The sequence below is a fragment of the Rana temporaria genome, chromosome 4 (assembly GCF_905171775.1).
Source record: "Rana temporaria chromosome 4, aRanTem1.1, whole genome shotgun sequence".
NCBI classification, from domain to species: domain Eukaryota; kingdom Metazoa; phylum Chordata; class Amphibia; order Anura; family Ranidae; genus Rana; species Rana temporaria.
This window is the reverse complement of record NC_053492.1, coordinates 182486168-182510697: the sequence shown is the minus strand read 5'-3', so window position 1 is coordinate 182510697 and position 24530 is coordinate 182486168. Positions and strand designations below refer to the sequence as shown.

At 40.2% G+C, this 24530-nt stretch overlaps 1 protein-coding gene across 5 annotated transcripts in view; it reads right to left on the bottom strand.

Moving 5' to 3' along the window:
• The window catches only part of ATP11B (ATPase phospholipid transporting 11B (putative)), a 187072-nt gene that overhangs the window by 7829 nt on the left and 154713 nt on the right, over positions 1 to 24530 (bottom strand). For 2 of the 5 annotated variants that reach the window (XM_040349439.1, XM_040349441.1), the window contains one exon: positions 9290 to 9423. In XM_040349439.1, coding sequence (XP_040205373.1) covers positions 9290 to 9423 — 134 coding nt within the window. Of the gene's footprint in view, positions 1 to 8053; positions 9424 to 24530 lie in introns of those variants that run through there. The other 3 variants (XM_040349438.1, XM_040349440.1, XM_040349442.1) reach the window with 2 other exon arrangements.

The window sequence follows — 24530 nt, the reverse complement described above, 5'->3', positions numbered from 1 at the left end:
CCGCTGTGCTCTGAGTCCGCTGTTCCCACTTCAGCGGCCGTGAACCAGAGCCGTAAGAGAGGACTCCTACAACCAGACTCTAACATACCAGGTACGTAACAGCACATTTCTGAGTACTGCGTTTCTGGTTAGCATTTGTGATCATTTTCACTCTTTACAATTTTACCAAGAGCCTTATGGTTTCTGTGGAAATTGCTGGATTATTAGTATTACAGAATAGATTCTATTGCAGACTGGTGCCAAATAAATGACTTAAAAACTGTTCAAGAAAAGCTCTTGGCGGGTGTATAAAAAGATAGGTCTGTGTATTGCCATCTGTAAAACATTCAACTACAGGGCTTCTTTTACTACAGTATTATTGCTTTTAGGCTTCATGTACACTGCTGCTGGTAAATGGACGTTTAGGAGCAGTTGGGCATTTTTTTCAGCTGCCCCTGAACTCTCCTCTATATTATCAGTACATGTACACTCAGACATTTATAGTCGTTTCTAGGCAGATGAGGTTAGAAAGCAAAAAAATGCGCTCAGGATGGATGTGCAGAGGCATTTGAAACGCCAACAAATGCCTACAGCTTATAAACATGGTAACCCACATTTAGCTGCGCTTCGTTAAGAGGTGTTTTACATTTTTTACTATTTGGAGGAAAAAAAACGCGCTTCTAAAAACGCAAACTGGCATGTAAACACTGCAAAATGGACGTTTTTAAACGGACGTTTAGTAGAGGTTGTAAAACTATTATACTACAATACTTGCTTTCTTATAGAATGAAGCCGTAGAAAAAAGCTATTATGGATTATGTGCTAATGGGTATAGAAAATAAACAAAATAAAGGTGTTGTATACAATGCATAATTTTGTATTAACATTCCTATCTGAAACTAGTATTCTAACCTTTTTTGGTTTTGATTTTATGCTTGCAAGTGCACCATCCTGAGCGTGAGCATCTAGATATAGCATATATTTTAAATGTCTGTGTGTCCACTGCCTAAACATGACTTTTTTACAGAAAACTGGCTCTTGATCTCAGGTGCCAAAAAGGCATACACTATATTACCAAAAGTATTGGGACACCTGCCTTTACACGCACACAAACTTCAATGGAATCCCAGCCCATAGGGTTCAATATTGACTTGGCCCACCCTTTGCAGCTATAACAGCTTCAACTCTTCTGGGAAGGCTGTCCACAAGGTTTAGGAGTGGGTCTATGGGAATGTTTGACCATTCTTCCAGAAGCGCATTTGTGAGGTCAGGCACAGATGTGGACGAGAAGGCCTGGCTCGCAGTCTCTGCTTTAATTCCCCCTTTAAAAGGTGTTCTATTGGATTGAGGCAGGCCAGACAAGTTCTTCCAAACCAAACTCACTCATCCATGTCTTTATGAACCTTGCTTTGTGCACAATCATGTTGGAACAGGAAGGGGCCCCAAATTGTTCCCACAAATTTGGGAGCATTAAATCAAAATTGCCTTGGTATGCCGACGCCTTAAGAGTTCCCTTCACTGGAACTTAGGGGCCAGGCATAACCCTTGTAAAATAACCCCACACCATAATCCCCCCTCCACCAAATGATTTGGACCAGTACACAAAGCAAGGTCAATAAAGACATGGCCTGCACAGAATCCTGACCTCAACCCAACAGAACACCTTTGGGATGAATTAGAGTGGAGACTGCAAGCCAGGCTCTTATCCACATCGGTGCCTGACCTCACAAATGCGCTTCTGGAGGAATGGTCAAACATTCCCATAGACACACTCCTAAACCTTGTGGACAACCTTCCCAGAAGAGTTGAAGCTGCTATAGCTGCAAACGGTGGGCTGACTCTATATTGAACCATATATGCTGGGATGCCATTAAAGTTAATGTGAGTGTAAAGGCAGGCGTCCCACTACTTTTGGTAATATAGTGTATGTTTGTCTACACACAACTTTCAGGAGGACAGCCATACATTGTAACATTTATCCTTTAAATTAAAATTAGGAACAAACACTGTTGATTAGTGATAGTGATGACAGGAGATCTTATCTTTTCGTCATTTAGACCCAATGCATGATTTTCATTCAAAAATAAAAAGCTGCCTGTACACTGTATGAATAATGGCCAACTCCTGAGGAACTGGCAAGTTCCTCAGGCGTCCCTGGCGGCAGCCTCTAACCCATCACTCGAACCGGGTGGAAAATTGTTGGCTGAAGAGCAGCTGTATCCAATCAGATGCTGTGCAGGGCCGGCTGTCAAAATACAATTAGCATAGGGTGAGATTCATTCACCTACGCTATATAGAGTGGATGGAGTTAGCCGATAACCATCAAATGTATGACCAGCTTAAAGGGGTGTTCCAGCCAATTTTTATGTTTATTAAAAGTCAGCAGCTACAAAAAGTGTAGCTGCTGGCTTTTAATAAACATACACTTACCTGCTCCAGCGACGCGCCGGCCGGAGCTCCGCTCCTCTCCCCCCCCTCCCCGGCGTCTTCATTTCAACTGTGGGCACCCGGCCATGACAGCTTTCGGCTTCACGGCCGGGCACCCACTGCGCATGCGCGAGCGGCACTGCGCATGCGCGCGGTGTGGCCCGGTGCTGCGCCGTTTGATTGGACAGGAGATCGCCTAGGACCTGTGACGTGTCCTAGGCGTGACACTTTTCTTTATAAAATATAAAAGATAGTGTGAAGTATATTGTGCACGCCTGTGAAATGGTGACAAAAGGATGGTACCTAAAATTGTCCATAAGGCAATGCTTTAAAAGCCTCAACAGGTTATCAGTTTAGTGTTAAACGTGAGCTATGGTGCTTAGCATTATTGCTATCACAGTTTGCGGTGATACCTCAAATGGTGCAATTCTGGATTACATATGCAAACTAGACCTGCACGTGCGTTTGTATGTGACCATGAGGGGATGTGGGTGCTTATAATTTTTTTTTTTTATTTAAATGTAACTTTATTGCTCTCACAAATAGGTGAACAAGCCCCCTTGTGATAGCTGTTGGCAGTGACAAGTACTCTTTATATATAGACATCAGGGGTCTTTTAGACCTCTGATGTCTCCCTTGCTTGCCAAGGCAGCTGATCAAACATAGATCATATTCGACTTTCCGATCGCTGTAAAAGTGATCAGGCGGATGTAAAGCCACTTGGATCACTTATTCAAGAAAATGGATTGCCAACTTAAAAAAAAAAAAAAATACCAGATTCATAGCTGTAACCCTGATCCTGGTATAATCTTTTTGTACCGGGTGTTTATATACGTATGGTGGACAGCAAGTGGTTAATCTCCTTTAAGCTGTAGTAACCCTAATCAACAGTGTTTTTTAATCAGTTTTTACTATGAATCAGCTGAATGCGCTACTGGGCCAATGTGAGTAGATATCAGACTTTAACCACCTAAGACCCGGGCCATTATGCAGCTAAAGGACCTTGCCCCTTTTTGCGATTCGGCACTGCGTCGATTTAACTGACAATTGCGCGGTCGTGCGACGTGGCACCCAAACAAAATTGGCGTCCTTTTTTTCCCCCACAAATAGAGCTTTCTTTTGGTGGTATTTGATCACTGTGTGTTTTTTTTTTTTGCGCTAAAAACAAAAATAGAGCGACATTTTTGAAAAAATATCAATATTTTTTACTTTTTACTATAATACATATCCCCAAAAAATATATAATTTTTTTCCCCTCAGTTTGGGCCGATACGTATTCTTCTACCTATTTTTGGTAAAAAAGGAAAAATCGCAATAAGCGTTTAACGCTTGGTTTGGGCAAAATTTATAGCGTTTACAAAATAGAGGATAGTTTTATGGCATTTTTATTAATTTTTTTTTTTTACTACTAATGGCGGCGATCAGCGATTTTTTTCGTGACTGCGACATTATGGCAGACACATCGGACAAATTTGACACATTTTTGGGACCATTGTCATTTTCACAGCAAAAGTTGCTATAAAAATGCATTGATTACTGTGAAAATTACAATTGCAGTTTAGGAGTTAACCACTAGGGGGTGTATCTAAATGTAGGGGGGGCGGGGCTGGACTTGTGACACCATTGATCGTCTTTCCCTATATCAGGGAACAGACGATCAATGACACTGCCACTGAAGAACGGGGAAGGTGTGTTTACACACTCCTCTCCCGTTCTTCAGCTCCTGTGACCGATCGTGGGACACCGGCGGCGATTGAATCTGCGGCTGCAGTCACGGAGCTTCGGATCGGGTCGTGGGCGCGCGCGACGCACAGCTGGGCACTTAAAGGGGACGTGATTGTGCCCAGCCGTGCCATTCTGCAGACGTATATCAGCGTTAGGCGGTCCTTAAGTGGTTAACAGGTAAATGTATAGAAGGGTGCTTTTTCTAGACTAGTAGATATTGATTAGATTTAAGGTATACCCAAAAATAAATATTTGAATGCATTTGTAAGCATAGAAATTTAAAAGGACTAATCCACAACATACACTGTGTCCCAATGCACGCTGGAAGAAAAATTAGTTAGCTAGTCCCTACACCTGGAAAATCAGGTCCTTGAAGTGCCAATAGATAAAGTAAACACTTCATAAAATGAGCTTGCAGTGTAACATGGCTGATCTATACTTCCCAGCTCCAACAGGTGTCACTCTATCGCCTGGAAAGTGACACTAGTTGCTTGCCAATGAAAGATAAAGCCACTTGCTGGCAATCACCCCATTTGCAGAACACTGATGATCATATCATTCAGTAACAAGTAATTAGAACGTCCTGTGTAACTGATACCTTATACTTCAGCACCTTCTCAATGAAGGTTTAATTTAACTGGGTTTCCCTACAGGCACATTGTGGGAGTGAGTGAAACCTATATTCATACAAGTGGCAGTGGTGGAGGAATAGTGCTTTAGTTACTGTCAAATATGAATGCATACTTCAGTCAAAATAACTTTAAACAGAGATAAATGGGCATTTTCAGGCAGAATATAAAATAAAACTCCTGTAGGAGGCTGATGTACCCCACCCTGCACCTTCTTTGTAAAAAAAAAAAAAAAAAAAAAAAAAAAAAAAAAGTGGTTCTTTTGTTGTAGATAAAACAGTGGTCCTCTAATACAGGGTTCCTCAAACTACGGCCCTCCGGCTGTTGTAGAACTACACATCCCATGAGGCATTGTAAAACTCTGACAGACATTTTCAGACATGACTAGGCATGATGGGAATTGTAGTTCCTGAACAACTGTAGGGCCGTAGTTTGAAGACCCCTGCTCTAATACCACTAATTCTGACAATTAAGGCAGGTTTCATTTGTGCATCACATCCCCAGTGAAAGTGGTGCAACAGTTGTGCACTAGGGCAATTCTAGCAGGAGTAACATTTTATTTTAACCTAAAAATATACTTCAAGTGCAATTTGCATGAAGGAAGATGTTTTTCGACAAAAAACACTTATTTTTTTTGGGCTAATTAATATGTCAGCTTATGATGAAGTATGGATTACAATATTGTCTAGGATAAAACAAAGGCAATCACCAATTTCATTATCACCGAGCAAAGAACCCAAGTCCCAGTTTAGGAAAAAGGAAAAAAAAAAAAAAAAAAAAAAAGACGGATTTACTTGTGCATAGGACATAATCATAGAGAATAACGAATAATAAACACCATGAACCACCCAGGATGAAAGTGTACATGATGAAGTGGAGTTCTCTTTGTAATTGGCAGCTGTGGATTCCAAAGGAGAAAGTGGCGCTGATTAATATCTATCCAAGCCATGCATGTGTTTGACACCTTTTTTATCAAGATCCTTTATGAACAAATGAGCTCCAGATGATAGAATGACACCCAACACACAGATAAGATGCTTTGCAGTTATTCAGTGAGTTGTTATTCTAAGCCACAACCTTCCTTCCTACCAATTTCTGTACAAAGATCATCATTACAATCATTAAGTACAGATTCTGGAATCAGACTGGCTGCTTTGGTTTTCAATACGCTGCTCTTAGCTCTGCTTTATAAGCACATTTGCTTAGATATGGGACCTCCTTCCTTGTATTTGGTGATGAATGCAATATGAGTGGGAATGCCTGTGAACACCCATGCTGAAGCAGCAGACTCAAAGGCAGCAGGAATAGAGCCAGAAATGTGGTGGGGGACTTTTTGCTGCTCGAGCTTTCAAATATATAGTGATTTAGCTTATTAGACTTCACATATTACTTAAATAAATATTAATTCTGAGTGAAGTGGACTTAAAAGTAGTGCAAAGTACAATGACTAGTTAAAGAAACCCATAGCAGTCATTCAAAAGATCTCTTTTAAAGTGGCAATACACATCTATTTATGGTACAAGAAATAGCAAACAAATGATCCACCGCAGAATAAAATGGTGATCAATGCAACATAAGTGGTATCAATCGAAAATACAAACCATCAGAAAAGATTACAAATGATCATGTAATTAATCTAGATTACAATTCAGATATTTGCTACATCGGTCAGGAGCAATCATTATGGCATGGTCAATTGACTTGTCAGAATGGATTGAGAGCTCACTAAACTAATCAAATGAAGGGCCTGTGGTTTATGATTTTTTTAAATGTATATTAGTTGCATTGAATGATCGCATTGAGATGTGCATTGTCACATTTAACTAATCTGTCTGAGATCTGAGACAGTCTGTATGAAGGCTTCACATTGTAGTATAAGGCTGGGTTCACACTACTACACTACTTTCATCCTACTTTGCTCTGCTACATTGGTCCTACATTTATCCTACATTGGTCCTACATCCATCCTACTTTCATGAACAGGATACTACTTTGGTCCGACTTCAATGATATTCAATGGGCCTGAAGTAGGATCAATGTAGGACCAAAAGTAGTACAGGGAGCATTTTCAAAGTCGGACCGACTTGTGTAGGACGCTACAAGACGCTCTCATAGGGAAACATTGAACACAGAGCAAAGTAGGATGAAAGTAGTGTAGTAGTGTGAACCCAGCCTCACGCTTTCTAGAAAAGCTTGGAAAACACATCACTAATCAGAATGGCATGTCACTACAGGATAAAGTGTGGCTTAGGATAAGGACTCAAGAAGCACTCTTAAGCTAAAGGCACCAAACAATTTTTCATAGCAGGAAAAAACCCAGAGACCAAAAAGCAAATTAACCCAGAGACCAAGAAGCAAATTAACCCAGAGACCAAGAAGCAAATTGGTGAAAGAAAGATTACATGTCCCGCATTCCCAGTTGGCAAAACAAAAACAGCATTTGGAATTTTGCAAAGGATGCATTTATTTATGAAAATGGAGATATCTGATAAGAATGCTAAAAAAAATTACAATTTGTTATAACATGGTATTTATAAATACTCTTAATGCTTTGAGCTACACACAAACACTTAAAATAAAAATATGTATTTTATACTTTGCCATTTATGTTCTAAATATAAAATAAAAAAAGTTGCATATTGCTCCATTTGAAACATACATTAAAACAAACAAAAAAAACAAAACAGAGCTGGCATGGAAATGTTCACTCATCTTTGGAACACAGTTCATTTGTCTACTTTTTTGTCTGATGCAGTCGTTAAAGTAGATAACCAACTTTCTGCTAGTATTTGACCAACTGGGCATTGCAAGGCAGGGCAATGAGATATTGGGGTTGTTTACTAAAACAGGAGAGTGCAAAATCTGGTGCAGCTGTGCATGATAGCCAATCAGCTTCTTCAATTAAGCTTTGAAAAAAAAAAAAAATGGAAGCAGATTGATTTCTATGCAGAGCTGCACCGTATTTTGCACGTTCCAGTTTTAGTAAATCTACCCCATTGGCTATTACCCTTGCAGTATGTTCAAGTTTGTGTTATGGCTAATGGGTAGCCATCATGTCTGTGTGCACAGGAGTTGATAAATCACTCACACAGACAACTACATTCCATACTGCCAAGAATTACACAGTGGCAACAAGTTTGGACCACTGGCAAAGTGTATATCTCAATAACCTATATTCGTAAGAAAACTCACCAGTAAATAACTCTTCAAAAAAAAAATCTCATCACCTTGTCTTAGAATACCTTATCTGTCAAAAAGATGTACTTGTATTTTTAAGGTAAGAGGGGTTTCTATTTAATTTATCCCTTGTACCCAAAACTGCATTACACAAGTTTTAGTTGGTGTACTGTAAATGAATCAGAACACCACTAACTGCCTAAAGCTGACCATACACGGATCGAAAAATAAGTTGGCTGAGGAGGGATCGGCTGAATTTCAGAGTGTGTGACCACCCCCGCTTGAGAGAAGTTCATCTTTTGAGTGACTTCTGTCAAAGGGACCTGTTGGAAAATGTTCCTCAATCAGCTGCAGCCGCTGTCAGAACACAATGCCCAGGCAGGGATGGGGATCCTTCATTAACATTGTGCGGATGGAGGAATGTATTTTTCTTTTCTTGTTAAGCCAACACTAACCATATATGGCCAGCTTTAGTCCTCCATCCATACATTTGTCATATCACAAAATGGCTGCTTCCACAGTGTTTGTGAACCAGAGACTGAATAACACCTGCTGGGAACTATTCAACTCTTTCATAGCAGGAGCACTAAGGGATAAACATCATAGGACTTTAGCACTGAACTGGGTACAAGTGTATGGCATAACTGAATAACTTATGGCATAACTGAATAACTTATGGCATAACTGAATAACTTAAGTGTTTTCTAACAGCTGCATACCACACTTACCAGAAACTAACCAGAAAAAAACTTTCCGGTGTACATAAAATCAGAATTATGTGTGAACGGGACAGAGAACATTGCAAGACTTTACAGAAAATGGTGATAGACAAAAGACTTCTCCCAGCAGATAAACCCAACATTAAATATTTTTGGTAAGCAATTTCTGGGTATAAAGGAGGTACTAAAAGTGAGCCACCTTCATTTCGGGACATGTACTGAAAAATACATTTTATATAATTTAAAAGTACATGCCCAAAAGTTAAAATAAAGAAAAATTCCCAGAAATCAAATCATCATATAAAGAGGTTACCCGATACTGAATTACGTAGACAAGATGCTAGCAAAAGGAAAGAGAAAAAAGCCAGACAAATAAGACACGTACAACAAATATGCATCATATAAAAATATACAGAAGACATAGGAAATTAAATAAGAGAAAGAAAAGTTCATCAACGCATGTTGCTCCATCTTGGTTCTTAATGACCTATGAGCATTCAAGCCCCAAGAAAAAGAGAGAAAGAGGAGAGAGAGGGGAGGCTTTTCCCTTAGTCATCTAAAGCTGCAGGCTCATCGTTTTCCAGTTTATAGGAGAATCGTTGGCAGCAAAGGGTATTTAGAGAAGTTCCACACCTGGTGACCCGTGGTGCTGTGCAGCGGCCCATCAATCGTTCCAGCAGTCTTCTAACAGGCACGCACGCTGTCTCCCCGTTGGTGTAGCAGCACATTGAGTCCAAGCAGCTGATACCCGATCCTGTCTCAGTAAGCTGAGGAGGAGATAAAAATGTGACAGCAAAGCATTGTTACAAGTGCATTTACACCATAATTACAGAAACATTTATGAAATGATGTTTCTGTCGAAAGAGAACGTCAAGGATGCTGAAGAAAAAAAAAAAAAAACAGCTTACAAGTAGACAATGTTAGCATCTTTTAAAAATAGGTACAGAAATGTAATTATTACTAAATCCTTAAACCCAACACTGCTGATAAGAGCACCGATCTGTAAAGTCTGAGAGTCATGTACACTACAGTGCAATTGACTATGGTTCTCCGAGTCCAGAAAGAGTTAGATGATATTCCAAAAGACGCATGTATAAACACACAATGGGCCTAATAAAGTAACGGTTGCCAATATTCTTTACTTGCGGAATGGGAGGCCCAACCAAATTAAATGCATTCACCACTATAGTTTACAATTCTGAATGGAGGCACAGCTCAAACAATTTTACACAAAAGACGAGCATTAAAGTGACATTACACTTAAAAAAAAAAAAAAGACCTTGAGATGTTACTGAGGGTACTTTTTGAGTTTAGAATACATACCTGAAAAAGAGAATTTTTTTAAACCAGAGTTTAGTGTCACTTTTAAAAGTATATGTATATTCTAAGTAAATTTTTCTTATTTGCTACCTTTTTGTCCAATAAATACTCCATGGAAAGCATTTTGTTAGATCTGTTCAACAAGTGAAAAAGTGTGTTTGCTCAAATCCAGAGCGGTCACGTGTCCTGTACTTTCTGCCTGTTTTTTCAAAGAGCCTATTTAGACTTCCTCGTTGTTATCTTGGACTACAAAATGATTAGCCTTTATGTTGTGGGTATGGGATGGCAGGTGGATCCGAGTAGTTCATAAAAAAATAAAATAAATGGGAAAAGCCAATACCATTAAAGAGGTTGGAAAGCTTTGTGTTTTTTCACCTTAATGCATCCTATGCATTAAGGTGAAAAAACACCTTGCACTCTCTGCCCCCCCCAGCCCCCGTTTTACTTACCTGAGCCCCTAATCTCCGCAGGCGCGATGCTTTCCCTCAGCTTGAGGGGGCTTCTCATTGGATGATTGAAACAGACCAGGGATTGGCTTCCGTTGCTGTCAATCAAATCAATGATGCGGTGCGCCGGGGCAGGGGCAGAGTGATACACTCAGTGGCTATGGCCGCTGACTGCATCACACAGGAGCGTGCCCGCAAGCTAACCCCCTTGGGAGAGCGCTTCCCAGAGAGGGGGGGGGGTAGCTCTTGCAGGGAGGAGCCAAAACAGCTGCCAAGGGAAGGAGAGGATCGGGGTCACTCTGTGCAAAACGAACTGCACAGTGGAGTATGGTATTTAAAAAAAAAAAAAAAAAAAAAAAAAAAAAATGTTTACAACCCCTTTACGGCTACATACACACCACAGATTAAGGCTGGTGTGAAACTGTAGCAGCTATTCATGCTGTGGCTCTCAGCAGCCACTGTCCCTGTTCACTATGACAGTTCGCCTGCGTCTGCAGCTGTTCACGGCTCTCTGCACTGCAGGTCATCACTGGCTGTGCAACGAGGTGTGAATAGTTGAAGTTGATGGCAAAAGATTCACTTGCCTGACAGAATACAGGTCTGGGTACATGAAGATACACACCAACAACCCCCCCCCCCCCCATTACCTGCAGCTTATAACATTTAGTGAACCCAGCATTAGTCGTAGGCTGGGGGAGCAAAGGGGAATTTTTGGTTTAGTGCAATCCTGCTACCCCCCCCCCCCCCAGCCCCAAATAAATGCCCCCAGGACTAATCTTTTGCAGCTAGCAATTGACAGCTACTTAGGAAAAAGGTGTACCAAGTAGTAGCAAACTATCTGTTAGTGCTAGTTCACACCAGATGCAGTTCTTTCCACTTTTTTTTCTGCACTGAAAATGCATCTGGTGTGAACTGGCCCTTGATGATTTCACAGCACTTCAAGTAAGAGTTTGGCTGCTTTGCAGAATGTAGAGAAGAGGATCTTATTGGCATCATGTCCTTTCCAGATACTCTGCACTGTGCTCAGAAGAATAGACTTAGCAAGGCCAGATGCAGGATTGGTCCCATGCCTCTGCTGCACACATACCCTTAGAATTGTTCCCACTGACTTCTACATTTGAATTATGTAGCAAACAGCCACTCCATGAGGAATTTTGCATGTTGTGATTTTCATTTGGAAAACAATTTGATGCACAAAAAGCGTTCATCTAAACCCATCTTTAGTAAAAGTAAAAAGTTCTGAGCACAGAGGTGAGAATTACTGAGCTCTTCTGAAAATGCTGGTTGCCTCACTGTCACATAGATGCTCTTACTTAAATACTAGAGTTACTGATTGGAACAAGTATATAGAATAGTGACTGACAATTTGCATGCTTTCCTGATCCATACTGGGTCAGCAACTCAATGTTTTGAAGATAGAGTAGCAGCATGATTAGGCAGAAAGCATTTAAAGAGACAGATTAATACCTTCTTCAATAGGTTTATGTGAAGGCTGAAAGCACGTGGACATGCCATGCTTTTGTTTATGCCATTTCATTAGGAAAGGAAGGGGCAGTATGCTACACAATTAACTATTTTTCAGATATCCCCTTCGTCCAAAATCCGGGTGAATATTCTGCCTAGTGACCCATACATCTCAATGCAGCCCTATTCATGAGTATCTTAACTTTTCTCACTTTGAGGACATGACAAGGAAGAGAAAGAGCCAATTACTCTGTGTGCATATGGCCTGAATGTTCAGGTTTTGGAAGCTTCCAGTTTAGGGAAAGTGTGGGTTAAACATGTAGCGTCCACTATGGGGATAAAAAAAAAAAAAGTAATAGTGTCGTTTCAATATGCGATGGTTGTATTAAAGCGGTTGTATACCCTTTTTTTTCACTTTTACCTACAGGTAAGCCTATAATAAGGCTTACATGTAGGTAAAAAAAATATCTCCTAAACCTGTACAGTTTAGGAGATATTCCCTTTGCATGCAGCCGCTGAAGTGGTGCATATGCTCCGAGTGCCCGGCTGAAGGTCCGGCAGATGCTGCCGGACGGAGAAAGGGAATAGCCGCTCCAGGTGGGAACCCAGATGAATATCCTCCATTGCAGACAGCTCAGGTGCAGGCTATGCACTTAGCAAAGCAGGAACAAAGATTGTCTCTTGACAGCCGCACTCTGAACAAATTGTAGCCTTTTATTAAAAGGACAGAACTACAAGTCACAGCAAAATAAAATAAAACCTGACTGTTGACGCGTTTCGTACTGAAACTAGTGCTTAGTCAAGCTATGACTTGTAGTGCTGTCCTCCTTTTAATAAAAGGCTACAATTTGTTCAGAGTGCGGATGTCCAGAGACATCCTTTGTTCCTGCAGACGCTGCCGGACCTTGCCGGAAAGAAGTCTCCCACGCGCATGCACGGGAGTGACGACATCGCGGCTCCGGCCACTCACAGTGCCAGAGCCGCAATACCCGGAAGACGCACCAAGGGAAAATATAAGGTAAGTATTTCATAATGAGCTAGTATGCTGTGCATATTAGCTCATTATGTCTTTTGCCTTACAGGTTAAAAAAATAAAAATAAAAAATCTGCAGGTATACAACCGCTTTAATGTCTCATCTGCAGGTAGGGCTAGTTATACATGGGCATGTTTGCAAAGTTTTTTTTTTCTACGAATTCAACACACAATGTCCAAAACTTCAACTGCACTATAGGGAGCACTGCATACTTGCACTATTTCTTGCTTTTATCAAGTCAGTGTGAATGTAACAGAAATTCATTGTAAATGCATCTTAAATGCAATGAAACCTGCCCCTCACACACAAAGCCCCAAGTGTTTCGAGGACTAGACTTTGGAGAGACTGCGTTAGAGAAGGCAAAGCCATTTACCATCAAGGTTAGCGGAAAATAAGTTCTCAAGTATAAACCAATAGGATCCAATTAAACAGCTGACTAAAGATTTTTTACTCTGAGAGTGTCAATGACCTCAAAGTGCCAGTTTATATTTAGATATGGTTCTCATGTACCCCAGGGGGTACTTCTGCTTCTTACATGAACTTTGTTCATTATAGTTTAGAGTTTTAGCAAAAGCTTATGTACATTAATAAAGTTGAGGTACAATGTACTGAAGCATGTGGTGGTATATATTAGATGCCTTTGTTTATATACTGCATATTTGTAACTAGTCCCTTGTTAGGCATGTAGATTTTTAAATACATATATCATCTATAAAACCACAAATAATGTTGAAAGCATCAGCACAAAAAAACTGAAAGGGCCTTACAGCATACACCCAAATCAACAATACAAATCTACAAAATTGTCAATTATATGACAAACGCACTCTAAAGGTGGCTTACAGGCATTCAAAACATATAAAGGGCTGACATGGCAAATGCGTGATTAAATAGGAACATAAAACCACTCATAAAAACAGAAAGACTATAGGAAAAATGAAGATTCAATCTTCTAAACTACAACTACAGAACCAGTGTTTAGATCATAACTATCCACCAACCCAATAATATATTTTGAATTCATTTACAGTGCCACCAATATCTTCTGTGTTGGATAATGACTCATAACCAGGCTAGCATTTACCATTATGCACATTTCACATGTGCCGTTGGGTGGCAGAAGCAAAGCGATAGCCGTTAGTGCTATAAAAGCCATCGCCTACATATTATTTCCACCATTTGGACAAATACAGTCATCTCATATAAGCTTACTTGCTTACTATTTCAGCCTAGACTGAGCCTACTAAGTGTGGATGCTATACAAATATGAGACTGTAAGATCCATAACATGAACAATGACTGGTTCACAAGAACTATTGAAGAATATGACATTATAAAGAAAAAATCTTTTAATGACCCTGTCAGCTGGATGAAGATTGATATTAAAAATATAATGTCACCCGTAATGGGGTCCTGCTGCAGTTTGGTGGGCTGAAGTCTCAGTATCAGTTGCCCAACACTTTAGATTTTTGCAGCTCTGTCATGTATTTTAGGCCCAATTTGGGTGCACTAGGCTCCTTCTCAGATTTAGTGACCTTGAGGCTTTGCTGTGTGAGAATTACCCTCCTCATTAAGGCTTTATCCACTATCTATAAGCAATTATTTGTGGGAACTAGTAAACTACTCACACCATGTAGGAATGCTTAGACTGTAGATGTCCCTAGACTCAATGACGACTCGGTGATATGTGGGGGGCTCCCTTTACTACATTAGTGTCGGCTAGGGACCAGTTGTCTCATAATTAGCCAAAGTGTATAGTACCAACAACTTCTGCAACAGGGCCATATTAATGAACTATATTTTCCTCCAAAGCAGTGCATCCAGAAGTAAATAGCTTTTTACCATGTATACCTATGACTAAATAATGTATATCTCCTATCATTCTCCCTAGAGTACTTCCTAAAATAATTACTTTATGTATGCTATAAAGACATGCTGTCACAGAAAACAATACTCATCTGGCAGCCATTAGTTCCCAGCCAAATGATTTTCTTGGTTATGGTGTACTATGGCTGCAGGTGGGTGACAGTATATGGCTTTGCCGACACATTAGGGCCTCTGCCATTTATAAGTGTTTTATAATTTTATTTTTAGCAAAGTGCTCTTAAATCAAATACTTGCAAAATGAAATCCTTATAACTTGGATACAGCCATCTTTTTGCAGGTCTGTTATAGGTAATAGGTTTTTCTTCCAGAAATACTATTCTTCAGATCTTCTATGTTTTACAGTTACAGGACTTCCAACGACTCCGATGTCTACTCACTCTTCAACTAAAAACATTTGCACCATGCTAGAATACTTCCCCCCCCATTGCTCCAAAAGTTATGTCATGTAGAAATACTTATTCCCTAATCTTTCAACCTTTTTACTTCGGAGGAACCCATTAAATACATTTAAATATCAGGAAGTTCCTGCATAAAACTTATAGCATGATCAGCAATTTGCTTATACACTATAATAATAATAATAATAATAATAATAAAAAAAAAAAAAAAGACTATAGTGTACCTAGAATTGTCTTTTTTTAAACACCCCCCCCTGTTCTATAGAAGAAAATCAATTTCAGTGATAAATATGTACACAATAATAACCAGAAAAGAATATCAGACAGTAAAAACTGCAGTACTCCCTCACAATAGAGGCCAGTGAGAGGGACCCCTTAACTTGGGTGATCAAGATAGTGCTCCATTACACTCAGGGCCGGCCTTTGGGGTGTGCGAGCTGTGCGGCCGCACAGGGCGCCATGGGCAACAGGGGCGCCGTGCGGCCATCGAAGCTCGCACACCCCAAAGGCCGGCCCTGAGGCTGCCATCCTGTGCCCTCCATCCTCCACTCTAGTGGCTCTGCAAGACGAGGACGTCATATGACGTCCTCTCAGAACAACAAAGCTATCGTGCCGCCGTCAATTGACGGCGGCCGGTAGTAAAGTGGTTAATGTATTTAATATACATCATTGTTACCAGTCTATCCAGTTATTTATTATTGTAATTGTTTGCACATTCACTTAAATAACTTATTAAAACAAATAATTTTTTACAAATATTTTTTTCCTCTTTGTGTATGTTTAGGTGACCAGGGGGCGAGGGGTGAAGATGGGGGGGGGGGGGCGCCACAGGATTAGCTCGCACAGGGCGCCTGAACACCTAAGGCCGGCCCTGATTACACTGGTGCTCATCAATAAGAATGTCAACCTTATAGACAGCTAAAAAGATCATTGGCTTCAATGGTTACTTATCAGAAGAAAGAGAGGCGAGAGTACTGGTTTCACACCACTGACCCTGCCAGGCCCCAGAACTATGCAGGCACCAACATGTAAGGTGTCAATTTGCCATTGCTCACTACTCAAGGAACTCCAAGCAACCTCTTGAGGAACCCTAGTGTTCCACAGAACCCTGGTTAAGACTGGTTGCTTTATTTGCTTGTTTCTTTTAGTTGATATAAATAGGATAGACATTAAATCAAGCCAGAATTGATGTGCTCCACACACAATTACGAGCATACCATCAGAATATTTTCTTTTTGTTGGTAGTTTGGCTGCCTGCTGAGGTATAAAGAAGTGATATTTAAAATAATAACTCATCTGCACATCAGTGATTTAACAGGGCTGGACAAATTCTAGTAATTAAACAGCACTCTAAATAAATACATACAAAAACATAAGTAGTACTCTAAATCTCTTCCACTGATGTCAATGGAAGCACGATTATTGGCTCCAAACATGGCCTGCTGGCTTCTAGACTTGAATGAACAGTACCTGATTTTTTTATTAATTTGTCCACCCCCATTATTAAAAGATATAAAGATATAAAGAGAGACAAGAAAGGTGCAAAACATTTTTTTTTTTTTAACTAGCATTACTAAGGTGTCAAAGACCATGGAATAGCGTTAGTTTGACATGCTGTCTTTTCTAGATGTGAAAGCACATAATGTGGGTTAAGGCACATGTCCACTAATGGATGAATTCACAAACACTTATAGAATGTTTTCTAGAGTGATCACATGTGTGGCATAAACACAGTTCTTTAATGACGAATACATGCCACCATTTCACGGGCAGTACCACAAGTGACTACACATCACATTGCGGTTTAGAGTACTACCTAGTCTGCTCAAGTGTTCTGCTGGTTTGAGGCATCTGCTAGCAATTGCCTATTGTCCGACCCTCTGTGCTCGCTTTCAGTAAAGTCAAATGCTGAGCTGACTGAACCCTTATCCTCTTCCATCTAGAGGGATAGAAAAGTAATACAGCTAGTAAAACAACAGCCATTACATGGAATTGTTGGAAAAACAAAACAAAAAAAACAAATCGATATCACCTACATATCTATTCACATACAACTGCATATATAACTCTTTCATTAAAAGGAAAAAGCTTAAGTATGTTGACTTGTTTTCCATATATTTGTATTTCCAAACCTGCCATACATTTTTTTTTAGGTATCCACAAAGATAGCCAAACCACAGCCATCATGTTATGAATTAATCCAAAAGATAAAATGGAATTACATTCAAAATTTTGTGTTGGTGGGAGAAACAGGTTTGAGAAACTGATTTAAGGTAAGAGAATGTACTTGCAGCAGGAACTACTGTGTGGTCTCCACATTGTAACAGCATATGATACCTGTGGAAATCAGAGGCTTAGTATAAATGTCTGCTGCGACATTAAAGATAGTTTTAATGTCTTTGTGGTGCACCGTACTCCCCCAACAGCTTACATGTATATAAAGACCACAGTTACCCAATGTGGTCACCATGCAATAAACGCCTCCAAATTTGGATGCACACATTTACATGTATACTTACAATAGTACCAGGGCTTCATAAAGCCATTTTTTAAAGAAAAAAATTATTACTACTTTTAAAACACTGGGAGTCATCCACTTTAAAAAAAAATAAAAATAGAAAAAGAAGTTCCACAAAGCACGTTTCCTAGCGTTTTGTTGGCTTTAAAACGCTAGTATGACATGCAATTATTTCTCAATAATTGTGAGAGGGGAGAGAAAAAAAAATAGACTTTTTTGTTAACAAAATATGCTTCTAAGCATGAAAAATTTATACATTTTTCATGTCACAGATAAAACTGCAGCCAGAAGACCTACGACACCTTTCCATTAAAGAAAGGCTGTTTCACAGACAAAATCTGGAATAATTAATGAGAAACCAATATACTTGGCCAAAAAGGCAGTCCAAAGAGTGCAGTGTCCCCTAACAACCAATTAGAAAGAATCTCTTAATGAGCTGTCTACGCTCTTTGTAGGTTCTCTGTTCTTTGTGGTGCCTTTTTGAATAAGTCCTACACATTGAGTGTCATCATGGAGGTGCATGCTCAACATTATCGATAACACAAAGGGTTGTAAATTTAATTTAGGAGAAACATTTACTAACGGTTTCTGCAGCTTATTTTAACTCGTTCGGAATTACACTTTAGTTGTAAAAAGCTGAAAATGCAAGTGTGGAGGCCATTTAAAATAAACAATAACACATAAGATATGGTTGTGCTTTGCATTTTCAGAGTTTACCAAAAAAAATTCAAAGCCCACTTGAACCTTATGAATTTATTACAGTAAAGCAGACAGGTGCATATACAGTAATATCCCCCCCCCCTTTTTTTACTATAAGCAGCTTCTGTGCACGCAGGAGGGTTAGATCACTGGAAACCTGGGTTTGCAGTGGTGCGACACGTCCCTCTTCACAATGCTCAAATCAACAGCAGTCACACTACCTAAAAGCATCTCTCTTCTTTGGAGCGATGGGTGCCAGACCACTAGAAACCCATGTCCCTGCATTATATGCGATTGACAATAAATAAAATAAAAAAAAAGCCACAAGCATATTACTGCAGCCCAAATACGTTACAGTAGTAAATACAGAAGGATCAATAGGGTTTTTAATAATTATTAATGTATAAACATCACCACAGAAGGAAAGGATGCCAATCCTGTGCTCTTTAAGCTAAGCATCCATAAAATAGGTGAGGTTTACTGGGGACAGCTGCTCTCCAAAAGAGATTACCAACAAGGTCTGGGCTGCAATCTGTATTGGAAGATGAGAAGGGTGAAAAACAAACAAGGGAAGTGCTCCCCTAGTGTAAAACCTTATTTTTTCTTGACACAATAAAAAAATATTGCTTAGGGGTTGTAAAGGTTTGTTTTTTATTTTCTAAATAGGTTCCTTTAAGCTAGTGCATTGTTGGTTCACTTACCCTTTCCTTCGATTTCCCTTAAAAATGTTTTTTTCTTTGTCTGAATTTCCCACTTCCTGTTCCTCCTCAGTAAGCTGCGGGGAGAAGCCATGTTCACAGCGTCTCCCTGCAGGGATGTATTTCCAAGGGAGGGGGCGAGCACACTGACTAACCACCAGCCAGAATGGCTCAGATGATGGGGGCAAGCTTACTGAGGCGAAACAGGAAGTGAGAAATTCAGACAAAGAAAAAAAACATTTAGAAGGGAAATCGAAGGAAAAGGTAAGTGACCCAACAATGCACTAGCTTAAAGGAACCCATTTAGAAAATAAAAAACAAACCTTTACAACCCCTTTAAGATGCACTCACATGGTTCCAGTGAAACAACATGCCTGTCACAGTGTAAAAGAAGCCAGAATGATCCCATTCATTTACCAAGCTGAATGGCTGCTCCAACGATGTACGTCTCCTTGCAGCCTGGGGGTCGGAGACACTCAGTCACTGAAGTCTATGGCAGTGTGGTGAGTAATCCCATGGTGGCTGCGAACGCCAGACCAATGTGCCGAGGGGGTCACAGAACACAAGTCCATGTACTCCAATGTGCTATGGATACTGCAACTAGTTTTTGAGGGCACAGCCTCCTTCTTCAGGCTCATCGTTGGAAGCAGCTAGCTTGGTGGATGAATGGGATCACTCTGGCTTCTTTTACACTGCAACAGATGTGTTGTTTCACTGGAACCATGAGAGCACCTTAATCTTTTTTGTGTCAAAATAAAAAAGGAGGTTTTACACCCAGGGGAGTACTCCCCCCCCCCTTCTTAATTATTATTGAATACCTATGCAGTATGTGTTTTTTTTTCCTTCCTCTCATACTCGTCATATGTCTTTGAAATAAACACGGATCCTGGCACATTTGCCCTTTATTACTTTTAGTATGGAGTGAACAAACACTCAGAAGCCAGCCAGTCAAATGCACAATTCAGCATTTATAGAAGTTTTTTAAATACATGCATTTGCAAAAGTTTTAGCAGGATGCCAGCAGCAGTTTCTTGAAGAGTTTAATCTTTTCCACAACCAGAGGTCATTGATGGCTGGATGCCGATAAATAGAGGTGTCAATATGTGTCCGTAAACCTGACAATAAATCTATATGACTAACTTGCCTTACAGTAGAACTACAGGAATAACTCCCCCCCCCCCCTTTTGGATTTGGTTTTTAGGTTTGTTTTCACCATCTGTTTCCCATTGGTGAGATTTACCTTCACTTCCGGTTCTGTAGTCAAAACAGGAGGTGAAAGGAAATTCCTCCAAATTAGGAGCATTTTTTGGGGACCCCCAGGTCACCAGAACATGGGGCCATTGGAAACGTTCCCCTCTATTACTTTTCTGGTGACAACCCAAAATTTGTGATTTTCTTTTACTTCCACTTTCATGGTAAATAGGACAAATGGAGAGGGTGAATATCCACAGACACAGACAGCAATAAAGACCGACAAGCATTCTAATACCTCTCCACTCTATAAAAAAAAAAAAAAAGTTTTGCCTTTAGTTCTACTTTAATTTATTTAAATATCTTTAAATGACACAAAGGCTTTTATTTTGAACACTTTATTTTTTAATACATTAATTGCATCTGACTAGTACAGTTCCAAAAAACTGCCAATCTACAGTGGCATCTGCAGGCTGAAGGCTAATTTTGTCAAAGACGACCCCAGCTTGCATGTGGTAACTGTCATAGCTGAGGGAAAGGGACCAAAGCTGTCAGTAACTGCCAGGATTGAGAGCCACTAGTGGTGTAATGTTTTGGCTTGTGGCTTTCATGAGGTAAAATGTTTGTTAAGGCTAGAGGTCTAGTGCAAATTTTTCCTGCATTTTTACAGTAAATTTCCAAGGCAACTGCTCAGCAGTTCAGCTTTGACTTTAGATACGGTTTAGATGCAAATGTTTCAGAGAGAGAGAGAGAGAGAGGGGGAGTTGGGACTTTAAATGAAGCACAATAAGGTGCCTCCATCCCGGTAATTGGTTCAATTAAGAGGGAGAGTGGGACTTTAAATGAATGCAAATGTTTGGAGCCAGCGGTCACCAGCGTTTTTAACCATTGCTGGCTGTTAAGGAGTAGGCCGGGAAGCCTACTGCTGTGTCCTTAACAACGGATGACTTATCAGTTTTCGGGTCTGGTATGGATTTCAAGAGTAACCCCCATGCCAAAGTAAAAAAAAAAAAAAAAATTGTGTGGAGCCCCCCGCCCCCAAAAGCCATACCAGACCCTTATCCGAGCATGCAGCCAGGCAGGTCAAGAAGGGGGGGAGGGAACGAGTGAGCCCCCCCTCCAGATACATACCAGACCACATGCCCTCAACATGGGGGGGCTCTTCTCCCTCTATCTCAAAGCACCTTGACACCATGTTGATAGGGACAAGGGCCTCTCATCCCCGCAACCCGGGCCAGTGTTTCTGGGGATCTACAGGCAGGGGGCTTATCAAAATCTGGAATACCCCCTTTAACAAGGTGGCCCCCAGATCCCGCCCACCTTATGTGAATGAATATGGGGTACACGTGCCAAAAAAAGTGTCAAAAAGAAATAAAAAAAAATTAAAAAAAGACAGCTTTCTACAATTTCTTTATTTGAAAAACAAAAACAAATGTCCTCCCGCTGTAGATCCAGCGCCAATCACGCTGGATCTACGGGGGGAGGGGGAAAAAACCTGCCGCCATCGCCACAACCGCCATGTTTTTGATAAGCCCCCTACCCGCAGACCCCGACAAATCACCAGCCAGGGTTGTGGGGAAGGAGAACTTGTGAGGAACCAAGGAAGGCAAAATACATGGTAAAACTGCTAAACCTTGCTGAAAATGCTGCTGGCAGCTTGCCTAAAGTTACAATCAGCATTATCATTGTGAATAGTGTTGCTATCCCCAACATGAAGATTTAAAGGCTTTAAAGCGGTAGTAAACCCTGCTTGGTCATTTTTGCCCTATTATATTAAAATTAATATCTCCTAACGGTGCACCGTTTAGGAGATATTCACCCTGCATGCAACCAAGTACGTCACCAGTGCATGCGCTCTGAAGGTCTGGCATAACTTGTCGGATCTTCAGAGCCTCATGCCTTACAAGTTTTTTTTAAACATTAGCGGTTTACAACCATTTTATGAAAACTGCCTGAAGTTTGCTGTCATCAATGCAATTTCTTCATAAAAGCTTGCTGTACACACTTTCCCTTATAAAATTTAAGCTTATGTACACAAGACCTGAAGGAGCAGGGAAAGTTTTCAGAAAAACAGGTACCATTTTAAAGGCATCGGTTACCTGGCTCTTGGCATATAATGTATGGTGTCTCGCTACCAGGCTATATGAAACTGGATATTCCCAGTTAAACTGGATATATACTGTCATTCCCTAGACAATTTTAACATTTGGTCAATGCTGGAGAGTTAATTCACCCAACACATTTTTGACATTTCCTGAAGCTCCCAGTGGTAAGATATATTCTCATGAATTTCTGTGCACAACCACTGCAACCTTTCTGATGGTTTTTCCTTTGGAAATTTCATTTTGTTTACATTATGGAAAATGTAAAAAGTAGCAAAAACATTGTATTCAGATGGTAGAGAAAGCTCTCAGAATGCATTTGTGCAGCAGGAGGGATTCCCCCATCAACACTCGCTGTTTTGCTGGATGAATAAAATGATTTGCTTTTCTTCCCGTGGTTGAAGGAAAGAAAACCGCATAACGCACGGCCAGCCTAAAAGACCTCTAGGATCAACAGCGATATAAAAAAAGTTGATGTTTTAGTACATTAGTACAAGATTCTACTTACAAATTAAGTTTTCCTTTTGGGTGGAATAGAGATTTTATTAATGCAGCTGTCACATGAATGGAGCATAACAAACACTATAAAGCACGTTACAGATGTTTTTAATCTGTAATGATTTCAAAACCAGCCGTTCCATCCCTTGTCAAATCCTATGACGAGGGAGCGGGCGGTAGCGCAGAGCCTTGCAAGCAGAATGGCTCAGGCTCAAGCCCACAGGTGCACCTTCCTATGGTGGCACACCAAACAGAGAAAAAGCCTGGAGCGCAGGGGACCCAAAAAGAGGAGGATCAGGGCTGCTCTGTGCAATTACACTGCACAAAGCAAAAAACAAAAAAAAACTGCCATTTACAAAAAACTATCACATCGATTTTGAAAATAGTAGTTGTAGCACTACTTTTTGCAAGTTCAGGTGTGACTTGCATAGAAATCTGTGCATGAAGTCGCACAAATGTCTTCCAAGTCACACTGATAGGCGGCTTAGAAATCATGCGATTTCAAGTGAAGCCGCACGATTTCAAAGCTGTGACCGAACTGTAAATGAAGAAATCTTAAAAGCCAGGTAGCCAATGGGAATTCAAATTAATAGAGAATTTGTGAAACGTTTTTGTTGTTGGCAGTCTGCGATCTTGCTCCTGAAATAGACTGACTGATTCCTGAATTCTGCATTAATTGTCCACCCCTGATATACTTCTACTCATGTAACACCATCTCAATGTCATACATTACTAAGCTGCTCTGGAATCCAATCCAAAAGTAACCACACTCTGATTGCAAGAAGAGAAATTATTTAGACACAAAGCTATCCCCCCTGTCTTATTCGACTTTTAAGTGCTAGGCTGTGAGTTAAAGCCTGTCTCAAAAGAGTTTGTTAATTTTCCAGATGGATACATGTTGTCATTTTCATTTACTAATAGCCATACAAATGACTAGGATTCAAAAAAAAGCTTACTACATTGCCAACTTAAATGTACAGCAAAAAAAAAACCAAAAAAAAAACAGAAGCATAACAAAAGGAACAACTTTTTTCTAATTTCTCTCATTTCATTTTCTGTACAGTGGCTTTTTCCTATAGGCATTTTTACATGGGTAGCTAGGCATCATTATTGTGATACTATTCCTATTTAGCAGTACAATAGCAACAACTTATTTCCACGTACAATTTTTTTTCCCAAGCAGAATGTATCTGAAGCTAAAACCTTTTCCTTTTTTTTTTTGGATAGATTAAGGAAGGGTTTTCAAGTCTGAAAAAAAATTGTTGCGCCGGCTTCAAAGGGGGGATCTCTATTTATTTGTTTAACCAGGAATTCCGAGTTGTCACTGAAGCACCAATAGAGGGGAAGATTTTCAATAGGGACACTTCACTTCCTGAAGTTCTGGCTTTAGAAATACTATTCGCTTTTGTTATTCAAGTTGTTGTTTAAGACAAAAAAATAAATAAATCACAATCTACTTTCTATACTGCAGATCAGAGCACCTATGAAACAGAAATCCATCCCAGTGTAGCCCTCTCTTCAAACACCCTGGCGATTGGTGACCTACACTGACCCACCTGGATTTTATACAGTGTGGCCTAGCTCTGAACACAATTAACAAATGGAGCCCTGGGAATTTT